Source organism: Candoia aspera, chromosome 7, assembly GCF_035149785.1.
Source record: "Candoia aspera isolate rCanAsp1 chromosome 7, rCanAsp1.hap2, whole genome shotgun sequence".
NCBI classification, from domain to species: domain Eukaryota; kingdom Metazoa; phylum Chordata; class Lepidosauria; order Squamata; family Boidae; genus Candoia; species Candoia aspera.
Window position 1 is genome coordinate 38,247,425 of NC_086159.1, and position 18,875 is coordinate 38,266,299.

Below are 18,875 nucleotides of genomic sequence, written 5' to 3' on the forward strand. Positions count from 1 at the left end.
TCAGGATTTTTACAAGTTTCTCTGTAAATGATGAGTTGATTTTGAATGAGGGAGGGACAAGATAAACTAGGTCATTTCCTGTCAATTAACCAATTTCTTCAGGGTTAGGGTTAGGGTACATCACTGGGGAAGCACCTGTACATAAGTTGTGTTTGTTGTAGTTATTATTCCTTGATTTGCGGGTTCTGGAACAGGTTGAGAGAAATTAAGCCCTTTCTTTCTACTCCAACAGCATGAAGAAATCCAGCATCGATATCACTAAGCAGCACCTGTCTCCCATAGGGCTTGGATTGGAGACCACCAGACAATCCCAGGCTAGACTGGAAAGTCGAAAAGCCATTGTGGAAGAGAAGAGGGACAAACCGCTTCTCACAAAGACTACGTGGTCTGTCCTTGGAGTCACTAGGATAATAATTCCACGGAGGTCCACTTGAAGGAGGCTTCCACTTTTTTTCCGCATACTAAAACTGGATATAAAAAAACAATAGGACGCTCCAGCTCCGCTTCAAGCCAAAAAGTACTTGTCAAAAGGAAACTCGTTTAACGAAGTTCCAAATTTTCTTAGAGCAGCCTCTCCTCCCTGGGCGGAAACCCGTCCGCTCTTCAGCCAATCACTGGCGAGATCTGCTCGACGCGCACGCTGTTTCTAGGCAACAGGCCCAGCTTCGACGCACACCCACCCACCCACTTCAGGCTTCGGAAGGGCTGTATTGAGGGAGCGTCGAGTACCGATGGCGTGGATGCCCGAGCTGGGCTTCGAAAGGAGGCAAGCCCTTCCTCCCTGCCAGCGCCTCCCTCGTTCCTTGGCGGGGAGAGGCGGCGAAGGACTCACCTCTCTTCTAAGGCATTCTCACCGCCTCGCAGGAGGCAACGTCGGGGTTCGACTGATCCGGCCTAGAGCGCGGGCGTTTTGATGGGCTGCGGAACCGGCGCAGGGAAGAAAGACCCCTCCTCCTTTGTCCGGGATCCCGATGGCGTCGGTTCTGGTAGGGCCAGTCGCTTGAGCGGGGTGCTGCTCGTTTTGCAAGTGGTCGTGGGCGGGAAGGGTCTTCCGCCCCTTGCACAGTATTGTTTCCTTTCGCTTTCGCTGTTTGCTCACGTGTTTGACCGAGCTGGCAGCTGGCAGCCGTGCTTTCGCGGCGTCTTGAATCCCAATCAGCCACGAACTGCTTTCCCAGCCTGGAGCGCTGAACGGATCTCGTGTGTGTGGTTTCCTTTTTGTTCAGTGTGTCGTGCTCACCCGGAATACTGAATTGAGTAAACTGTGATCTGGGAGCCTGGGTGGGGTGTAGTGCGAACACAGCCCGGAGCTGCTGCTCCGCTTTGGTGCCTTCGCGCTGAATTGAAACTCCTGAATTCTCAGTCCCAGCGTCTCTGAAAGGCATTTGTGGGGAGAAAGGCTGCGTTATACAGTAGACGGTAAAGGGCTGAACTTTCTTTGACTTCGTACTTTGAATTCGTACTTTTAAAAAGGGGATTTAAACAGCTATTTTGTCGTGAAGGAAAAGTGGCTTGATTAGGAGAAGTAGTTAAACAGTAAGCTATACAGTACATATGGCTGTTTATCTTCCCTTTGGTTGACATTTTATGTGCTGGGAAGCTAAAGGATGTCAAATTTGGGTAATATTTGAATAGGAGACCTCCAGAGACTACCAGTAAAAATAAAATCACTGGAAAAATCACTGTCAAACCATTAACTTAGGGTTGCCAAGAAAACTGTATGGCTTTGACCATGTAATTTTGCAGGAGACTTTAGCCTTTTTCTTTTTTTTTTTTTGCTGTGCAGCCTGGAGGAGGAGCAGCTGCAGAGTACAGAACCCTAATCCAGAAATCTTTTGCTTTTTTCCAGTCTTTCTATCATTTATGGCCAGGGACATAGCACCTTCTGTGAATTTTACTATTTTCAGGAGGGGGAATGGGACAAAAGAGTAATTTGCAATCAAGAGAAGGCAGCAGCTGCTATTTTGTCTCCCTACTCAACTGCCCTAACTACCACAACAAAAGAAGGGAGTCATGGATTGCCTGGTGACAGATGCCTCAGCTTTTTGCATTTCCTTTCTGGGCAGTTCCACATGTAGGGCTGGTCATAAAAAATGTTACAAACTCCCTCACTCATCTGATCTGTCCTTCATGGCTGTAGTGGTAGGGACTATGCTTACATAACCCAGTTTTCCATATCATCTAGTGAAGAAGGAAAAAATAGCTGCTCTTCCTTTAAATAGCAGCCATCTTTTATTTGCAGTTACATGTGGACGATGAAGTCCAGTTCTTTCTGTCTCCCCATACAGTGCAGCATAGTAATATAATCTTGATATTTAATTGATAAATATTTGATTATTGGTTGCATTGTAGCCAATGCCCTTCCCAACTTTATAGCTGGGAATACACTTTTATAATACATTTTTATAAGCACCATTCCTTCTTTGTTCTCATGTCCTGTGTAGGACATTTCATTCATTCTGTTCTATTCTTGGTAAAAGAAGGGAGTGGTTTACCTTTGCCTTGTTCTGCACTGTATGAATGGATGCTTTTGTCATTGTCACTAAAGTGATCATCTGTCTCAGCATCTTCCTATATCGTTGCTGCCCAATATATGTACCTGCTTGCTTTAGCTGGGCAGCTGGGATGACCTTCATGACTTGAGTGACCCTGCTGGGAATATAAACTCTTGTACACTCCCAGCGCACAAAGAGGAAGCACAGCAGGACTTGGGAGCTATAGAAGTTACAGTATGATAATACATGGGCATTTGTTTCAATTGCAACCAAACAACAAGGACAATCCCATTCAGATAGGGGGAGTTTAATATATTAACATCAGTAGGAGCACTAATAGTAACACATTATGCTGTGAATGAAAGAAGTCCTCTACCAACCTTGGGGAGGTGAGAGATGTTAGATATTTGGCCAGCATCCAGGACCTTTTGAAACCCACGATCTGCTTTCCTGGGGCATCCTGTTGGCCTCTTGTTTTTACAGTGAATAAAAGCAAAAGATGCTAATTGCTTACCTGGCTTGTGTTTATTCATCTTCTCTCATGTTGTGGAAAAAGGGCTGAAAACAAAAGATGAATTGTGGCATCTTCATTTACTAACTGTGACAATGTATTACTGTGTCAGATTACTATTTAAATAATAATAATAGTTCTCATATTTGTCTCCACTATAGGAAGATCCTGTTTTGATTCGTCATTTTAAAGGCCACAAAGATGCAGTAACTTGTGTTGCTTTCAGTCCAACTGCTAAAGGTCTTGGTAAGTCTACCTGAAGCATATCTGAAAATGTTAATTCTGTGATCTCATAGTGGTAGAGATAAAAAACAAATGTAACTATGCTATTTGCTGAACTCCATACTTTAGGACAATTATAACTCCAAGGCAAGAGGCCCCAAAATGCTGCCACAAATGATAATTCTAATCTAGAATGAACATATTGAACTATAAATTTTGTTTAATATAGCAAAATAGGTTCTAGAATTAAAACAGTTGTGGAAGTCTATCCTATAGATAGAACCTTATCCTCTGGTGTAGATATCAGTAGAAATCAAGTGAAGGTATTAAAGTGTCATGTCCCCCGTTGCGATGTATACATACATCACAACGGGGAACATGCCTTTCCGGTGAAGGGGAGGCGGGAGGAAAGAATCAGGGCTAATCCCATAACCACTGAAAGACAATACAGATAAAGGACAAAGGAGCCATACCTTTGCCCTGACCCGGGAAGCCATCATCCTATCTCCCTGACATCTCTGCATTACCACGGGGGACACACCTGCTCCGGACACAGGAAGAAGACAGAGGTAATCAGCGCTAATCCCCCTGATCGCCCATCGAGACTCTGCAATCACCCCCTGATCGCCCATCGAGACTCCGGGTTCACCGTCGGCCAGGACTTTGGGACAATGGGGGGGTGGGGAAGGATCAGGTCCGCACCGCGGGTATTTACCGGCTACCTCGCACGCCATGTGCTCATTCCCGTCTTTCTCTGTGTCTGCATTCTATTCTTAATAAACCAGATATCCTTAGCCCTGGCTGGTGAGTCTGTGTTTTTTCTGAATAAGGCAACCATCACATAAAGGGACAAAAGAGATAGCTCTTGCCTTGGGCAGATCCCTAAGTTTTCCACAGGTAATCAAGGTTGTTTTCTTGTAAGATAAAATAATACATCCTAAAGGGTCTTACAGATTTTAATCATTTGGTATTTGTCGGTGTAAATTCAGCAAGACAGATCACAGGGAGAGAGATAGAGATAGAGATATGATATAGATCACACTTATTTTTTTTCAGGGTAAACAATATTACAGGTAATCCTCACTTAACAACCCTAATTGGGACTGGAATTTCCATTGCTAAGGAAAGTGGTCATTAGGCAAAACTTCATGTGACCACACTGCTTAATGATGGCAGTTCCAGGTTGCAGTCATTAGGTGAAGACCTCATACTTCTCCTGCCCTGCCACGCTCGCCTCTGCTTCAACTTCCCCCACCTGACTGTCTCCCCCTATCTCTGCCCTTTTGGCTGCCCTGCACTCCGCCACCTACCCCTGCCACCCCCTGCCAGCTCCAGCTCATTTTTGCCATCTTCCTCCTCCTACTACTGATGAAGTGTGCCCAGCTGAGGAAGCTGCTGGCCCTTCGCAAGGCCTTATAACTAACTTTTTTTTTTAACCATTCAATCATATCCAATTCTCAGAGACTGTCTGGAAAAATCCCTTGCTGACATCTTGGGAAGATTTTCAGAAGTGGTTTGCCGTTGCCTGCTTCCTAGGGCTGAGAGAGAGTGATTGGCCCGAGGTCACCCAGTTGGCTTTGGCCTAAGGCGAGACTAAAACTCACAGTATCCCGGTTTCTAACCTGGTGCCTTAACCACTACACCAAACTGGCTGTCATAACTAATAACTAAGTATATTAGGTATGCTAAAAAAATAAAAAAATAAAAAGCATGACAAAGAATGGAAGGGTTTTATTCCCTATAAATAATGTGGGATGTTTCTGGGCAAGATCAGTTGAGAACCTTACAAGTTTCAGGATAGACAACCAATTCTCAATCTGGAAATAGATTGACTAAGTGGGAAAAAAACCATTGATGGGCTGATATCTCTGTCGTATTTCTACACTAGTTCACTTTTTTTTTTACAGCTTTATAATTATTTCTTCGCAGCTACCTCTTCTCTGGATAGGTTTCTCATGATGTGGCATTTTAGGCCAAACTCCAAAGCCTTCAGATTTGTGGGTCATTTAGAAGGTGTCACCAGTGTACAGTTTTCACCAGATGGATACTTGTTGGCATCTGCTTCTCTAGACCGAACTGCCAGACTATGGATTCCTTGTATGTAAGTAGCATTGTTTCTCATTTCTTTCTTTCAGTTATACTAATTTTATATATATTTTAGGCTTAGGACAATTTGTAACTTTCTCCAGTAAGAGAGGTAAATGAAAATAATTTTATTTTCTACAAACTTTATGTGAACTAAGCAGATATCTTTTGTTTAAAGTATAATTTCCTCAGAACACATTATCAGATTACAGTTAGGTGTCAGATCTTTGTCCTTAAAATCCTTGAAAATATCACTTGTATTCAGACTTATTCCCAATGACAGTTTTTGAAATTGTAGAACAATACTGTAAAAATCTTGGCAATATAAATTGCATTCTAACCAACAAATATTAGCAGTTATGCCATTCTAGTTTAATATTGCTGTGTAAAAGCTGATTTTAAAAAGAAGCTTCTAAAATGATTCTGGAAAATATCTTCTTTGGTGTCCATTTTATATAACTTTCTGAATCAAGTGGTAAAATATCCTCTGTTATCCCCATAAATCAGAGTGGGCAAGGCTTTAGTGCAAGGGGAGCTTGTTTATAGTTTGTGTGGTGAGGATTTTCGTGGATGAGATCACAAGTTCCCATGGCCCACACTTACATCTTTTGTAATTTTGGGGATTTTTTCTTTCTAATATAGTCAATGCTTGCATTAAGGTTTTTTTTTTTTTTTTAATTTTATTTTTCATGCCTCAGAATTGCAGAAAACCTTGTTGCCAGAGTTTGGCAGCACATTTGGAAAGGAGACTCTAAAAATTGTAAAGAAATTATTGAGGATCACAAAGTGTTCACCCTGGAATAACAAATAAGGTCTTTGAATGGTTAAAACAGAAAGGGATTATGTTTTTAGGTAATAGCATTTTGTTAAGCCATGCCTGAAGCTTCTTTTTAGCTTAAAGCAATTGGTACAACACTAATGTTACTAATTAAAGTTATTCTTTGTGCAAGAATTCTATGATTGTTCATAGACGCATACCACGTCAGACATGAAATAAATAAAATTGGGAATGCATTGTTTTAAACTAAACAAGTTGAGGCAGGAATCTGTATTATTTTAAACTGTTATGCTTATTTTGTGCTAAAACGTATTTTATTGACTTATTTATAGCCATGGTGAATCCACCCCATTAAAGGGCCATACTGCCCCAGTGCGTAGTGTGAACTTCTCACATGACAGTCAGTTTCTAGTTACTGCATCTAATGACAAGTCAGTGAAAGTGTGGAGCATTTACAGCCAACATCTTTTGTTTTCCTTATCCCAGCACACACATTGGGTGCGTTGTGCCAAGTAAGTTTTTAATGCTTTTCCTTCCTGAAAGTAGTATATTCTTTTTTCTTCCTATGAAGCAGATGTTTTTTTCTCTTTCAAGAGTGCTTTGCTCAATTATCTCAAAATATATACTGAAGATACAGGTGCAGCATCCTTGCTGAAGTGAATAGGATTGTACCTAGAAAGGGCCTGTGTGGGAGGCTGTCTGGGAATCCTATAATCACAGCTCTGAATTCTAACATGGAAAAAAAGCTGGACACAAATGTTTTTTATATCTGCACACACAAACACAGGTGTGTGCTTTAACTTATCATATATTAAATATTTGAAGTCCTAAAATAGAACAGATAATGGATACAAGACAGTGTATTTATTTATTTATTCTGTCATATTTATATGGCTGCCCATCTCATACAAAGTAACTTCGGGCGGCATACAATAAAACCTACTATTAAAAATATACTGCAAAATCAATTAAAAACAATTAAAACAGTAAACAAAGATAAAAAGAAAACCACAAAGGGGAGAATGTTACACATAATACAGCCAACATACAGGCTCCCTATTACCAGGGGATCCCCAAGCTTGTCAGAAAAAAAAACACTTCAAGGGCTTTCCAGAAGGCCATGAGAGTTGGGGCTGACCTCACCTCGAGAGGGATGATGTTCCAGAGAGAGGATACCATAGCAGAAAAGACTCGTCTCCTGGGTCCTGCAGCTCACAAAGTGACGTGTATCCTCTTAGGAGCACACATAACTGCCTGTGCTGCCACACTTTGCATCAGCTGCAGCTTCCAGATCCTCTTCAAGGGCATGTAGAGCGCATTACAATAGCCCATACGGGAAGTGACTTGGGCATGAGTATAGTGTACTTGCATGCTCTGGCTATGTCCAACACAGCTGTAAATGGTGGCTTAACCAGTTGGATGTGAAAGGGCCTAGACTTGAATGCTTGTATACTTTATTATCACCAATTTTATAACAGCAGATCCTTTAAACGTTATTTGTGAATATGTAGATCCCCCCCCTTTTTTTTTCCTGTCTAGATACTCACCAGATGGAAGATTAATAGTATCTTGCAGTGAAGATAAAACTGTTAAAATCTGGGATATAAGAAACAAGATATGCATTAATAATATAATAGACCATGATGGGTAAGTCCTATTCATTTAAAAATGAAGGGAAATATTTTATTGATAATTATAGTCATATCAGCAGGTAGTCATTATGTTAAAATACTGTTGTGACTCATTTTGATGAGATCTTACAGCTGAAGTCACACAAACTGCTGATTCCTTTTATTTTGATGATCTTAACACTACCTTGTTACTGAATTTATCCAACTTGTGACCAGGGCTTCCTGTAGACACCATTCAACAGCCACTCCTTTTTGTTTTGTTTTTTGCTTCCTTCGATTAAGAAAAAAATCATAAATGTCAAAGCATGCCAGCTACTTTTGAATTCACTATATTCCTTAATAAACATTAGCAAAGATTATTTACTGCTGAACAAGACAAGGTAATCTCCATTCCTCCTCCTTTCTCCTGCCCATTCAGTGGCTAGAGATTAAAAATACATTGCAATAGAGCATTTTTATGTCCTTCTGAATATTATCGCCTATCATATTTTTAACTGTATGTATGTATATATGTCTGTGTGTGTGTGTGTGTGTGTATATGTATTTGAATCTATAATGTTGCTCTTAGATGTATGTTCAACTGCCTATTGCTAATCACTCTACTCTCTACTGACATCCTGCTTTAGATATAAGGAAAGAGCTACAAATACAATGGCCATATTGTCTCTCAGACTGGTTCAGGTTTTCTCCCTTGGTTATGGCTGATAGAACATCTGATGTTCCATCTTGTTCAATCCTGAGTTGAAGTTGTCCTAGAGCATGTATACATACAAAAGTGCGTACTGTACTTCTGTGCACTAGCAATTTTCAACACAGCTCTAAATGGTGGTTTAGTCAGTGGGATATGAATGAGTTTAGATGTGCATGCTTGTGTCCTTCCCTTCTCATTCCCTCCTCTATAGCCAAGATGATTTGGGAAGTGTTTCCTTTCAGTTTCCTTCACAGAGGGCTCATCTGTGAAGGACAGACAAGTCTTGTACTCGTCATCTTTGGCACACTTCTCCAGGTTGTGCCTTCCTCTGTTTCAGATGTCTTCCACTGTTGCAGGAACGTTAACACTGTGCAATCCATTTTAAGCTTATCAGCTGCCATCATTCTATATTAAAACCAACAAAAAGCCGTCATCCATCTTAGTTACCACCACTGCATCTCCTTTCTAGTTTCCTTCTCCAGTTCTTCCCAGAGTTCTCTGATAATTTAAAATTTTACCTCTGATGCCAACCCAATAGCCCTATTTCCTTTTATGGGAACATTTTCCTAAGGGAAACTAAACTCAGTTTCTCTAATCAGCTAGGTAGCACAGAGTATTTGTTTCTGGATGTGTGAATAGCCAGCAGGAAGCCAGAAAGAATTTAGATTGTCACATTACTCTCCCCCCCACCTTTTTTTTTTCCTTTTCAGAAATGGCTGAGGTAGAAACACTTTCCTAGGCCTTTCACAAGTGTAATTATAGGGTTAGGGAAATTATAGAGTGTTACAGGTAGCAATCTCAAGGCCCATCCCATATTTAGAGAGAAAATCAATAACTTCCTCCTGCTTTCCTGTTTGATGTTGCAGACATCAAATTTGAATTGCTACAGATTAAGGTACCAGTGTGTACATTTTCTGTTGATGTATTTAATTTTCTCTAACCAAATTAATGGCTGATGGTTTGTGATTCTGTGAATTCACAACTTCACAGATAAATTTGTAAACTTCCCACCCACTTCAAAGCATAAGCTTCTTTCTTTGTGGTGCTGTTCACCCTTTCTTTTGGCAAGAGTTTTTCTGAAGATAAAGAATTGGATGTTCCCCATCCTGTAAATTTTGCATTAACATTGCTCCCAAACACATCCAAAGCATTCAACATACAAACAAATTCAAAAGCAAAATCCGGCCTTATCACTAGAGGGTGATCACAGCCAACAGCCTTGTACTCTTAAGACACGTTTTCACACTTACTCTTCTTCATTAAAAGCCTGTGAGCTATAAATCATCCATAGTACCCCATAATTTCCAGGAGTGATCTCACTTGCGTCTTGGTAATTAAAGGCTGCATCTGTTGAGTAGCTTGCACTTTCTCTTTTTTCTGGCTTCTTGCTGATGCACAATATAACCCAAACAATGCAATTTAGAAAATCCCAAATGACATTTGGCTGGGTGGATGGTTAATTCACTTTAAGACTGGAAGTAACATCTTTAATTGGTTTAAAGATTTGCATCTTTAATTGCTTTAATTGCATCTTCAATTTTCTTAGGTAGTTCTTTAAATAACAGTATCATCCAAATAGGTTTCACAATACTTCCCCCTACCTAGAAGAATTGTGTCCTTTGAAAGGTTGTGGATGCTCCATTACAACCAAAATGCAAAAAGCATGTTGTAAATCGGAACAATCCTTGGGGTGTTACAGCCGTTACATATATCTAAAGCACACGTTTTGCCCCACTTAACCCTTGGCATAGGATAACTATCAAACTTGGTTAATTAGCTGAGACCTCCTAGGTCTACAGAAAATCTCATTTCTCCATTAGCCTTAAGAATTGGCATTATAGGTGAAAGCCAATCCTTTGATGAAGGTTCAATATGTAGCATGTTTTGCACTTCTTTCACCAATGTGCTTTTAGATCCTTATAGGATGTTATGAGGCTTTTGCTTAATTGGTTTTGCATCTCTGGTGACAAATTTGTATTCCTGACTCGGCGACAACAATACTTTTTCAAATATTTCTAGAGACATTTTTGTGGTTTTTTCTTATACAACTGTTTCTGTGTCATGTATGACATGCGCTGGATATATGAATATTCAGCAGAAAGCTGAATGCAAGCTGCCACACAACTTGTTTTGGAAAACATCACATAAGAGGAAAGAAAGAGAAGACAGAACATTGCCTCATTCCTTGGGCAAGAGGTCTACAAAAAGCAAATTTATCCTTTTTGGACAAACTTTTGAGACTATTGTTTGATCCTCCAGCAAATAACAGTTCTTACCCCTCAGAAACTGGCAGGGATCTCACTTAGACAGAAACATTAGAGGAAGAGTTCATTGCTTTGCCGTGTCTTACTTCCGCAGAATCTAAAGTCAGATTGCTTTGATTTCCACAGCACCTCTTTACCAAGGCAGTGCTAATTGGTGAGCACACTTCCATGAATACAGGAATGCTACACGTTATTACCTGGTGCTGTAATTACACACACACACACACACACACACAAATCAGAAAGATGTATACTTCTTTATATGGGTTTATAGACTGAATAAATGTCATCAGCTGCCTATAGGATGTAATGAAATGTCATACTGTCATTTCAGTTTTTAAAAGTTAGGCAATCTTCTTGTGCAGCTTTTCATAAATATGACTTGCTTTGTGCTGGCATTTAATCCTCGGGATAACACGTAGTATTCAAGAGACTGTTTTACAGCTTCCCATAACTTGAGATCCTTCCTGATTATTCCCCAATCCTTAAGGTTGATAGGAATCGTAATCCAAAGTGTCTGAAAGGACCTAGGTTTGATAACATATTCTAGCACCCAGAAGTACTCAAAAGAATCTATCAGTATCTTCTACACAAATATCTACATTACTGCTTCCATTGAATAAATATCTACAAGTTGACAACATACAAAGGACTGTATCTTTTGATACCTGTTTGCCTATCTTAAGGTTGGGGGGGGCGGTATATTTTGTCAAGGGAGATCCAAGTTCATATGCTTCTTAATAATAAAGTTACCAGCATATCTCAGTATAACTTATTTTACGCAAATGTTGGGAAAACAGAATGGGACTGTATCTAGTCCTGAGCTTTATTACAAAGCCAAACAGATGACCTGATTCCTTCACAATGACAACCATTATTTTTAATTTTATTTGTAGCTTTGCAAACTATGTGGATTTTAATCCTGATGGTACATGTATAGTTTCTGCTGGTTCTGATCATACCGTGAAGTTCTGGGACATTCGAATAAACAAATTATTGCAGCGTTATGAAGGTAAATGTTTATGCAGCACAACTTGATTAGCCTCTCTTTTGTGGTTTAAGACATAATATAGGTCTTAATAGTTAAAAGTAAAATCTGGGAAGTTTCTAATTATAATTTTATCTCTGCCAAAATTAGCTGTTACTGTTTTCAAACTCCTTTCTTGCCTTTTCCGTATTTTATACCAGCATAATAAAACAGGAATCTATTCTAAAGTACAAGTGAAACGTTTTGACAATATGAAAGTACTATGTAAATGCCAAATATTAAAAATAGTATTTTAAAAGTGGTCTGTTCCATTAAATATGGGATATATAGATATATTCCATATTTTATACATACATATATTTTGTAAATATATATGTATAAATTAAAATTACAGGTTGTTGCTTCAAAGCTATGTAATATACATTATATAGTTAACAGTCCTTCAATCTTTTTGAAGAAACTCTAGTTCATGATGTAGCCTGGGCTACCTGACTGTATTATACTGTTCCTGAAAGTTTTTTACTGGTTGTCTGTGACGTTCTGAACCCATTTTAAGATGTTGATATTGGTCTGTGAAGCCCTAAATGCTTAAAGAATCACTTCCCTAAATATATCCAACTTGTGCATTAAGTTCAGGGAAGACCTCCTTATTCTCCTGCTGATGGGTTCGATTTAGTGTAGTATCAAGGAGTAAGGTCTCAGTGACAGGGACTCATATGGAATTCTCTCATGAAAAACATTTAGCTTTTCCGCAGAAGACAATTGAAGGCATGTTTATTCTTTCAGGTGTTTATTGGTTAACAACTACTCCAGTGTAAGACTATACTTCAGTTTCTGTATTATTTTGGTTTGCTATTTTTTAAATAACTTTGTTTTTAATGTTTGTATCTATTTAAGCGTTGTTGGCTTTATTGTAATGATCTTACATAAGACTACTTCTTAACTGGCTTCTTGTAAACTGCTCTGAGAAACTGCTATAGAAGTGTGTGTGTGTAGATAGGTAGGTAGGTAGATAAATCCTAAACTAAGATCACAGTCCAGTTACTGCTTCTCTTTTTTAAGGGAAGATTAAAAAATCTAATTAGTTTGAAAATGTCCATCCATTGTAGACCTTTTTAACATTTTAATAATTAGAATACTCTTGGTTTACATTCTGTGCCTCCAAATCAATACCTATTGGAAAATGTGTTTAATAAATTTAGAAAATATAACTCTATTGTTTGGGGATAGAATTCCAGATGAATATGTTCATAGATGCTTCATAGATATTACTAAAATCTGTCATTAATCCATATTCCAAATGAAATGTTCATTCTCTGTACAGCTGTTATAGAGCTTCTACCTTAGGAAGAAACAGGAATGTTAAAAATTGCTAACTACTATCAAAGCTGTTGAATATTTTTTTCACAGTCTGAAATGCTGTTTAGTCTGTGTATTGCTAGTGATCGTTTTAGGAAATTTCCAATTAAGGTATTGTATTTTGTAGATTTAAAGATAAAACTGAGTGGTATTGGTATTTAAAACCACAAGATGGCAGCAGAATCACATAACTTTAGTCAAATATACATATTGTGCCTTCAGCCTAGAAGAAAACGGTAATCAACTTAATAAAGCATTCAGCTTTTTCAAGTTTTGTTCTTGGATATGTTGGTTCGCACATTCCAAACTTCAGTCTTGTAATTTTGGGATTGAAAGACTAATTCTCTTGAATCCGTAATCTTTCCCTTTTGGGGCAAAGGGCTCCATTCTTTCTGAAGTGGAAAACTCTCCCTTTTTTCATATGTCATTGTTATATACTCTATAGATGAATGGTGTCCCCCCTCCCAAATATTCCTATTTTCTCCAAAATAGTGGTTACTCATTTTAGCCTGTTCTTACATATGTAGTGTTTTTGTTGATGGATCCTAAATTTCAAAGAAATTCTAGCTTAGTTGTGAAACAACTTTTATAAAACAATGATACTATGTATAAATTACAACCAGCATTGGAAGGGCCATTTAAACCATCAGGTGCAAGTTTCCTTCTGCCCTGTCTAGTTCTTCTGTTTGTAGTTGTGCTTTTTGTACCTTCTTTTTTAGGAACTCCCACCCATCTTGAGCTTTTTTTCTTTAGTTTCTCCTGTCATAGAATTCCTATTACCATTGCTCTGAGTGTATTAAAATCTGTTTTTTTTTAAAAAAATATCCAATAAATGTATTGGACTAGACTCCGTTTTAGTTTTCTTTAAAATCAAGAACAGCATCTAATCGTTTTCACCCAGTACTCCAGCTACTTCTTCCTTACCCATTCTTTATCTAAAAGGGTTCAAATGCCTCGGTGTTGGATCTTTTCACATGGATCAGAAATTCTCAGATGAACATTTCTCTACAACTACAACTGTCTCTATTTTAGTACGCAGGTCTTTCTCTTTCTTGGAAATTATGTTAACCTTCCGTTTGCAAACTTTGAGGTTTTATTGGCAGCTTCCTCCATTCCTCACTTTATTTTGCAACTTTCTCTAGTAGTTTCTTAACAAGAGTTAAGTGAATTCTTAATTTTTATAGCCTTCTCTTAGTGCTAGATGGTGGCTCAAGTGCTCAGCAGAAAAAAAAATTATAAAAAGATACCACTGAGACTTGTCTTGTGTCTGGGGACTGGTTAGCTGTGCAGAAAGGTGTAATAATTAGTGAATATTCCAAGCCTAGTTCCTTATATCTTGGATTCAAAGAGTCCTGCTCAGTAGAAACAGCAGATGGCTTAAATAGCTATGCATTAAGCTATGCAATCTGCTATGTAGATTGGTTTGCATTATGGGGCTCAGATTCTGTATCTCCATTCTTTAAACCTTAGTGGGATGTTTTTCCTAGGATTCCTGCAATGTGTACAGTAAAGAACAGCAGTATATTACAGAATGAATTTGTCATTTTCAAAAGCAAATCTACCACATGATCTGGAATGTAAATATTAAAGGAATTGATCAGTGAAGAACAGTAATGAAGAAGAGCAGGAAAACTAATATTTGAGTCTGTTTATTTAAATGTAAAGGAATTGTCACCACAGACCAGTACAAAACAATAGCAATGAAAATATGCTGCTATAGCAATTCAGAGATAATAGGGATTGGAAAAATGGAATTCAGAATGCCCCTTTATAAGTGTGATCAGTTAAAGAACCCTTTGTATGAGTGTAACTAGTTATGGGGCACTTCAAACTCAAAACATTTTGCACCCCTGCAAAGGGTAACATTGGAAGAGAATGATAGAGACAATAATGTAAAAGCTAGTTAAATTCTGAAAATCAGAATATCAGTTGTAGGATACAGCCCTATGCACATACCTTGGTAAATAATAGAATTGTTATTCTCAGTAATATGATTAAGTTTGTTTTATTGGTCAATGACATTGTTATGTTGTTATTTTGGGGTTTTCTTCTTTGTTTCAGTATCTGAACTATTTTTATTTAAATTAGTTCACAGGGCTAGTGTTAACTACACATCTTTCCATCCTTCTGGCAACTATCTCATAACAGCATCTAGTGATGGAACTCTTAAGATTATGGATCTTTTAGGAGGAAGACTCTTATACACACTTCATGGGCATGAGGTACAGTCTCTCCTATTTTTGGTCTTGTTTTTAATAGCTTGTTCTTTTCATCACAAAAAAGAATTTTTTGTGTGTGGAATGATAAAAGTTACTGCAATGAAAACCTGTGGCAATGAATACTATGACTATATCAATCAAATTATCCTACTTCGGAGACTTTGTGTGAAGACCCAGCCATCTGGAAAGGGCTCTAAAGCTGGGAAGGGTGGAAAGAAAGAGAAGAGGATGACCAGCATCAAGGTGGATGGACTCAGTTACAGTAGCAAAGACTGCACCGTTGGGAGACTTGAAAGAACAGATTAGGGATAGATTGTCATGGAGAAAATCTATCTATATGGTCTCTAGAAGTCGAAAATGACTTGATGGCACATAATAAAAAAAATATCAGTTGGGCAAATGCTGCATGTGCCCAACTGACGTAGTGCTTCATATCATTACCTAAATATGTTTAGCCATTACTAATGTGTTACTTGTTTATTAGCAATTTAGGGATGACTAAATAAGAAGAAAAAGGGAGAAAGTATCAAAGAAGTAAAACATTATGCCTTTTAAAATATATATTTATCTTGTTTTCCTCTTTCCTTTTTTAAAAAAAATAGGGTCCTGTCCTCTCTGTAGCTTTTTCAAAAGATGGAGAGACATTTGCTTCTGCTGGCACAGATGCACAGGTTTGTTAAAAGTGTTAAATTCTTAACTAAATAACACTGCTCTTAATAGGTGCATTAAATATTTTTATTTATCAAGTTTAGAGAATTTAGAAATATGACTTTTCTCAAGTACTTGTTGAGATTATAAAAGTATTGTCTGAAGTTTTTTGTCAGCAAACTTTCCCTTTAATTAAGTTATACTGCATGTCTTGTTGCTTTACCAAACACTGGATATTTAGTTAAATGCTTAATTACCAAATGAAAAGACTGCATTTTAAAAATGGAACAAATAAACTAAACATTAGAAAATTTCTAACAGGTACTGCTCTGGAAGACAAATTTTGATGCATCTGAATATAAGAAAGTTCTTAAAAAGCATATGCAAAGGTTACATAGTGACGACCCCCCTCACCTTCTGGATATTTACCCTCGATCACCTCACCGCCATGATGCAAAATCACAGTCAGTTGAGGTAAACTATCATGGCTTCTAATAACTCAAATAACAAAGTATTGTGTACAACTGGGATCTGCAGCAAAGTGTTTCAGTGCAGATATTTCTTTAGGGATACTAGCTGATCATGTTTTTCCACAGAGTTTTTCATTCATTTTCTTCTCTACCATCTCCAGTTTTTTATTCTTCCCCCTAAAAGTGGGCATTCTGTACTCACTGAATATAACCAGTTCTCATTGAGTAGTTTGGTTCTTTTCTCCTTCAGATCTTTTTTTGAAACGGTGTTTTCCCAAACCTTCCAGTTACAGTAAACAGCACAGTATGTTACTTTGCCAATTTAATAATTTAAGTTTTAAAGTTCAGTAGTTTTTTGATGGATATTGTCATGAGCAAGGATGGCGAGCAGGGGGCTCCCATCCAGACTGTCAAGCGCATGCGTAGCACTGATGAATTGTTCAGCCATTCAAAGAGACACAGATCGGGACCGCCTTAACCCTGGGGGGTTATATGTCTGGGTTTTCCCACGCTTCTTCAGTTTGTTAGGATTCCTGTTAAGTGCTAGCAATAAATATTAGAGACCAGTTCCATGTCTCAGTGTGTTTCCTGGTTGTTAGGACAGATATGATGGGGTGATGAATAGTGGTGGCAGCCCTGACTTTAAAGCCTCAAAACCTTCTTTTCTTTCACTTCCTCCCAACTACTGATTAACACACAGGTAACTATACAGTATTCTAAACAGGCTAGCCAATAAGAATGGCAGAAAAACAGGACACAACTGGACACTGGTTCATGTTTGAGCATACTCAGTGGCAATAAAAGCAGCAAACATTTGCTCTTCATGTTTATTGTATATGTGGATTCCCACCTCATGATTCTGTTCAGAGTGACATGGCCCTTGGCAAGGATGGGCAGGATAAGATGAATTTGTGGATTTCCTTTTGGGCAATGTTGCTTATATCTGCTATTGTTTGGATGCTAGTTTGACAGAGCAAGGTGGGATGAACAACAACGTGTGTCCACTTGTAATTCTTTTGAGTCTGCGGAGGAAGAAGAGGATAGGGTCCTCTATAGCATGACTTCTGCCACTTGTGAATTAAACTCATGCCTCTCCAGGTTCCTGCAGTGATCAGGCAGGGCACGTGCCACTGGATTTGAAAGGTGCCAAATGCCTGTTTGAGGGAGAGTGTTATGCCACTGGCCTTGAAACACAGCAGTGTACACATCTAAAAAGACATCTCTCAATACAGCCACATTGACAACTTTCACCCTCTTTAGGAGAGGTTGTTGAGAGTAGAGTGGAGACTCGATTATGGATTAACGGATCTGTTATATTCAGGATTCAGGCCCAGTTTTGGGATGAAAATAGTATTGGTCGCTTTACTGGATGACTCTTTGGGGAATCTAGATGTGGAAAGTGTATGCTCTTTCTGGTTCTGTTGGACCTCTCAGTGGCATTCAGTACAATCACAACATAATGTTAAGGTGGATCCCATATATGATGAATGTACATGTTTTACATAGTATTTTATGTTACTAGCCTATTATAGTTTTAACACACTAGATGGCACTAACATTTAAGAACAATCTGTAGAATGGAAACCATCCTAGTATATAATAGGATTTTTAGGATCAGTGCACTTTTAAATATTGCAAGTGCTACCCTACATTAAGTAACTTTAATACAGTAAGAACACGGGAAAAACTCTAAGAAGAAGAGAAGTGTTGTATTCAGTATGATTGCACAGAAGAGAAAGTTGAAATATTTTAGATCAGGTGTTATTAAAAGACAGTTTGGAAGCTTCAGCTTGTACAAAAATTATATGTCTTTTGTCAGGAAGGTGACAGCATATTTAACTGTTCAGTAGTCATTTAACAGCTATTGCTGCTTGCGAGATGGGCAGTGCAGAAATGTGATTGATTGATAAATAAATATATATTGCAATAAATTCCACTTAGTTTCTAGGCAAATTGAAATTATCATATTCTCTTTTAAGAACTCTTTTAAGTCCTTCATGGAACCCTTTTCCTGTTCCATTGTCTGCTGGGTTCTGCTTATCAAGTCTTAGTTATAGTCCCATCCATCAAAGTAAAAAAGTAGCAGAGTAGAGCATAGTCCTTCTAAGTAATTGCCCTGCTCCATTAGAGAATTCTGTTGATTTTCAAGCACTTACTCACATTTTAGAAGCTTTAATGTGGCAAAGGATATTTTTTAATGTGGAGTCCTTGGTGTTCTCTGAGCTTGGTCGTTTGCCTGCGGATGTTTCATTACCCAACCAAGTGACATTATTAGTGCGGGTGAGTGAGAGTTGCTCCCTGTTTACATACAGTAGCTTGCCCTGCCAGTGTTGGTGGGGCTGTGGTTTTCTCCCCGGCAGTACCTTGATTAGGGTATTGTTTTCTGCTTGATTGTTTGCCTGGTGTTAATCCCTGCTTCCCTGGGTGCTGATTGCTGGAGAGGATGTGTTCTGGTCTTCTTGTTTCCCTCTTAGCTTTTTTATTGTCTCTCTTGAATGGTGTGTAAATATGGTT

At 38.5% G+C, this 18,875-nt stretch overlaps 1 protein-coding gene across 5 annotated transcripts in view; it reads left to right on the forward strand.

Moving 5' to 3' along the window:
* Positions 1-813: 813 nt before the first annotated feature.
* Positions 814-18,875, forward strand: part of POC1B (POC1 centriolar protein B) — a 42,800-nt gene continuing 24,738 nt past the window's right edge. For 3 of the 5 annotated variants that reach the window (XM_063308944.1, XM_063308946.1, XM_063308945.1), the window contains exons 1-9: positions 814-986; positions 3,168-3,252; positions 5,158-5,329; positions 6,424-6,603; positions 7,631-7,738; positions 11,574-11,689; positions 15,113-15,246; positions 15,846-15,914; positions 16,213-16,365. In XM_063308944.1, the coding sequence (XP_063165014.1) occupies positions 972-986; positions 3,168-3,252; positions 5,158-5,329; positions 6,424-6,603; positions 7,631-7,738; positions 11,574-11,689; positions 15,113-15,246; positions 15,846-15,914; positions 16,213-16,365 (1,032 nt within the window). In that variant the 5' untranslated portion in view covers positions 814-971. Of the gene's footprint in view, positions 987-1,032; positions 1,201-2,768; positions 2,885-3,167; positions 3,253-5,157; positions 5,330-6,423; positions 6,604-7,630; positions 7,739-11,573; positions 11,690-15,112; positions 15,247-15,845; positions 15,915-16,212; positions 16,366-18,875 lie in introns of those variants that run through there. The other 2 variants (XM_063308948.1, XM_063308949.1) reach the window with 2 other exon arrangements.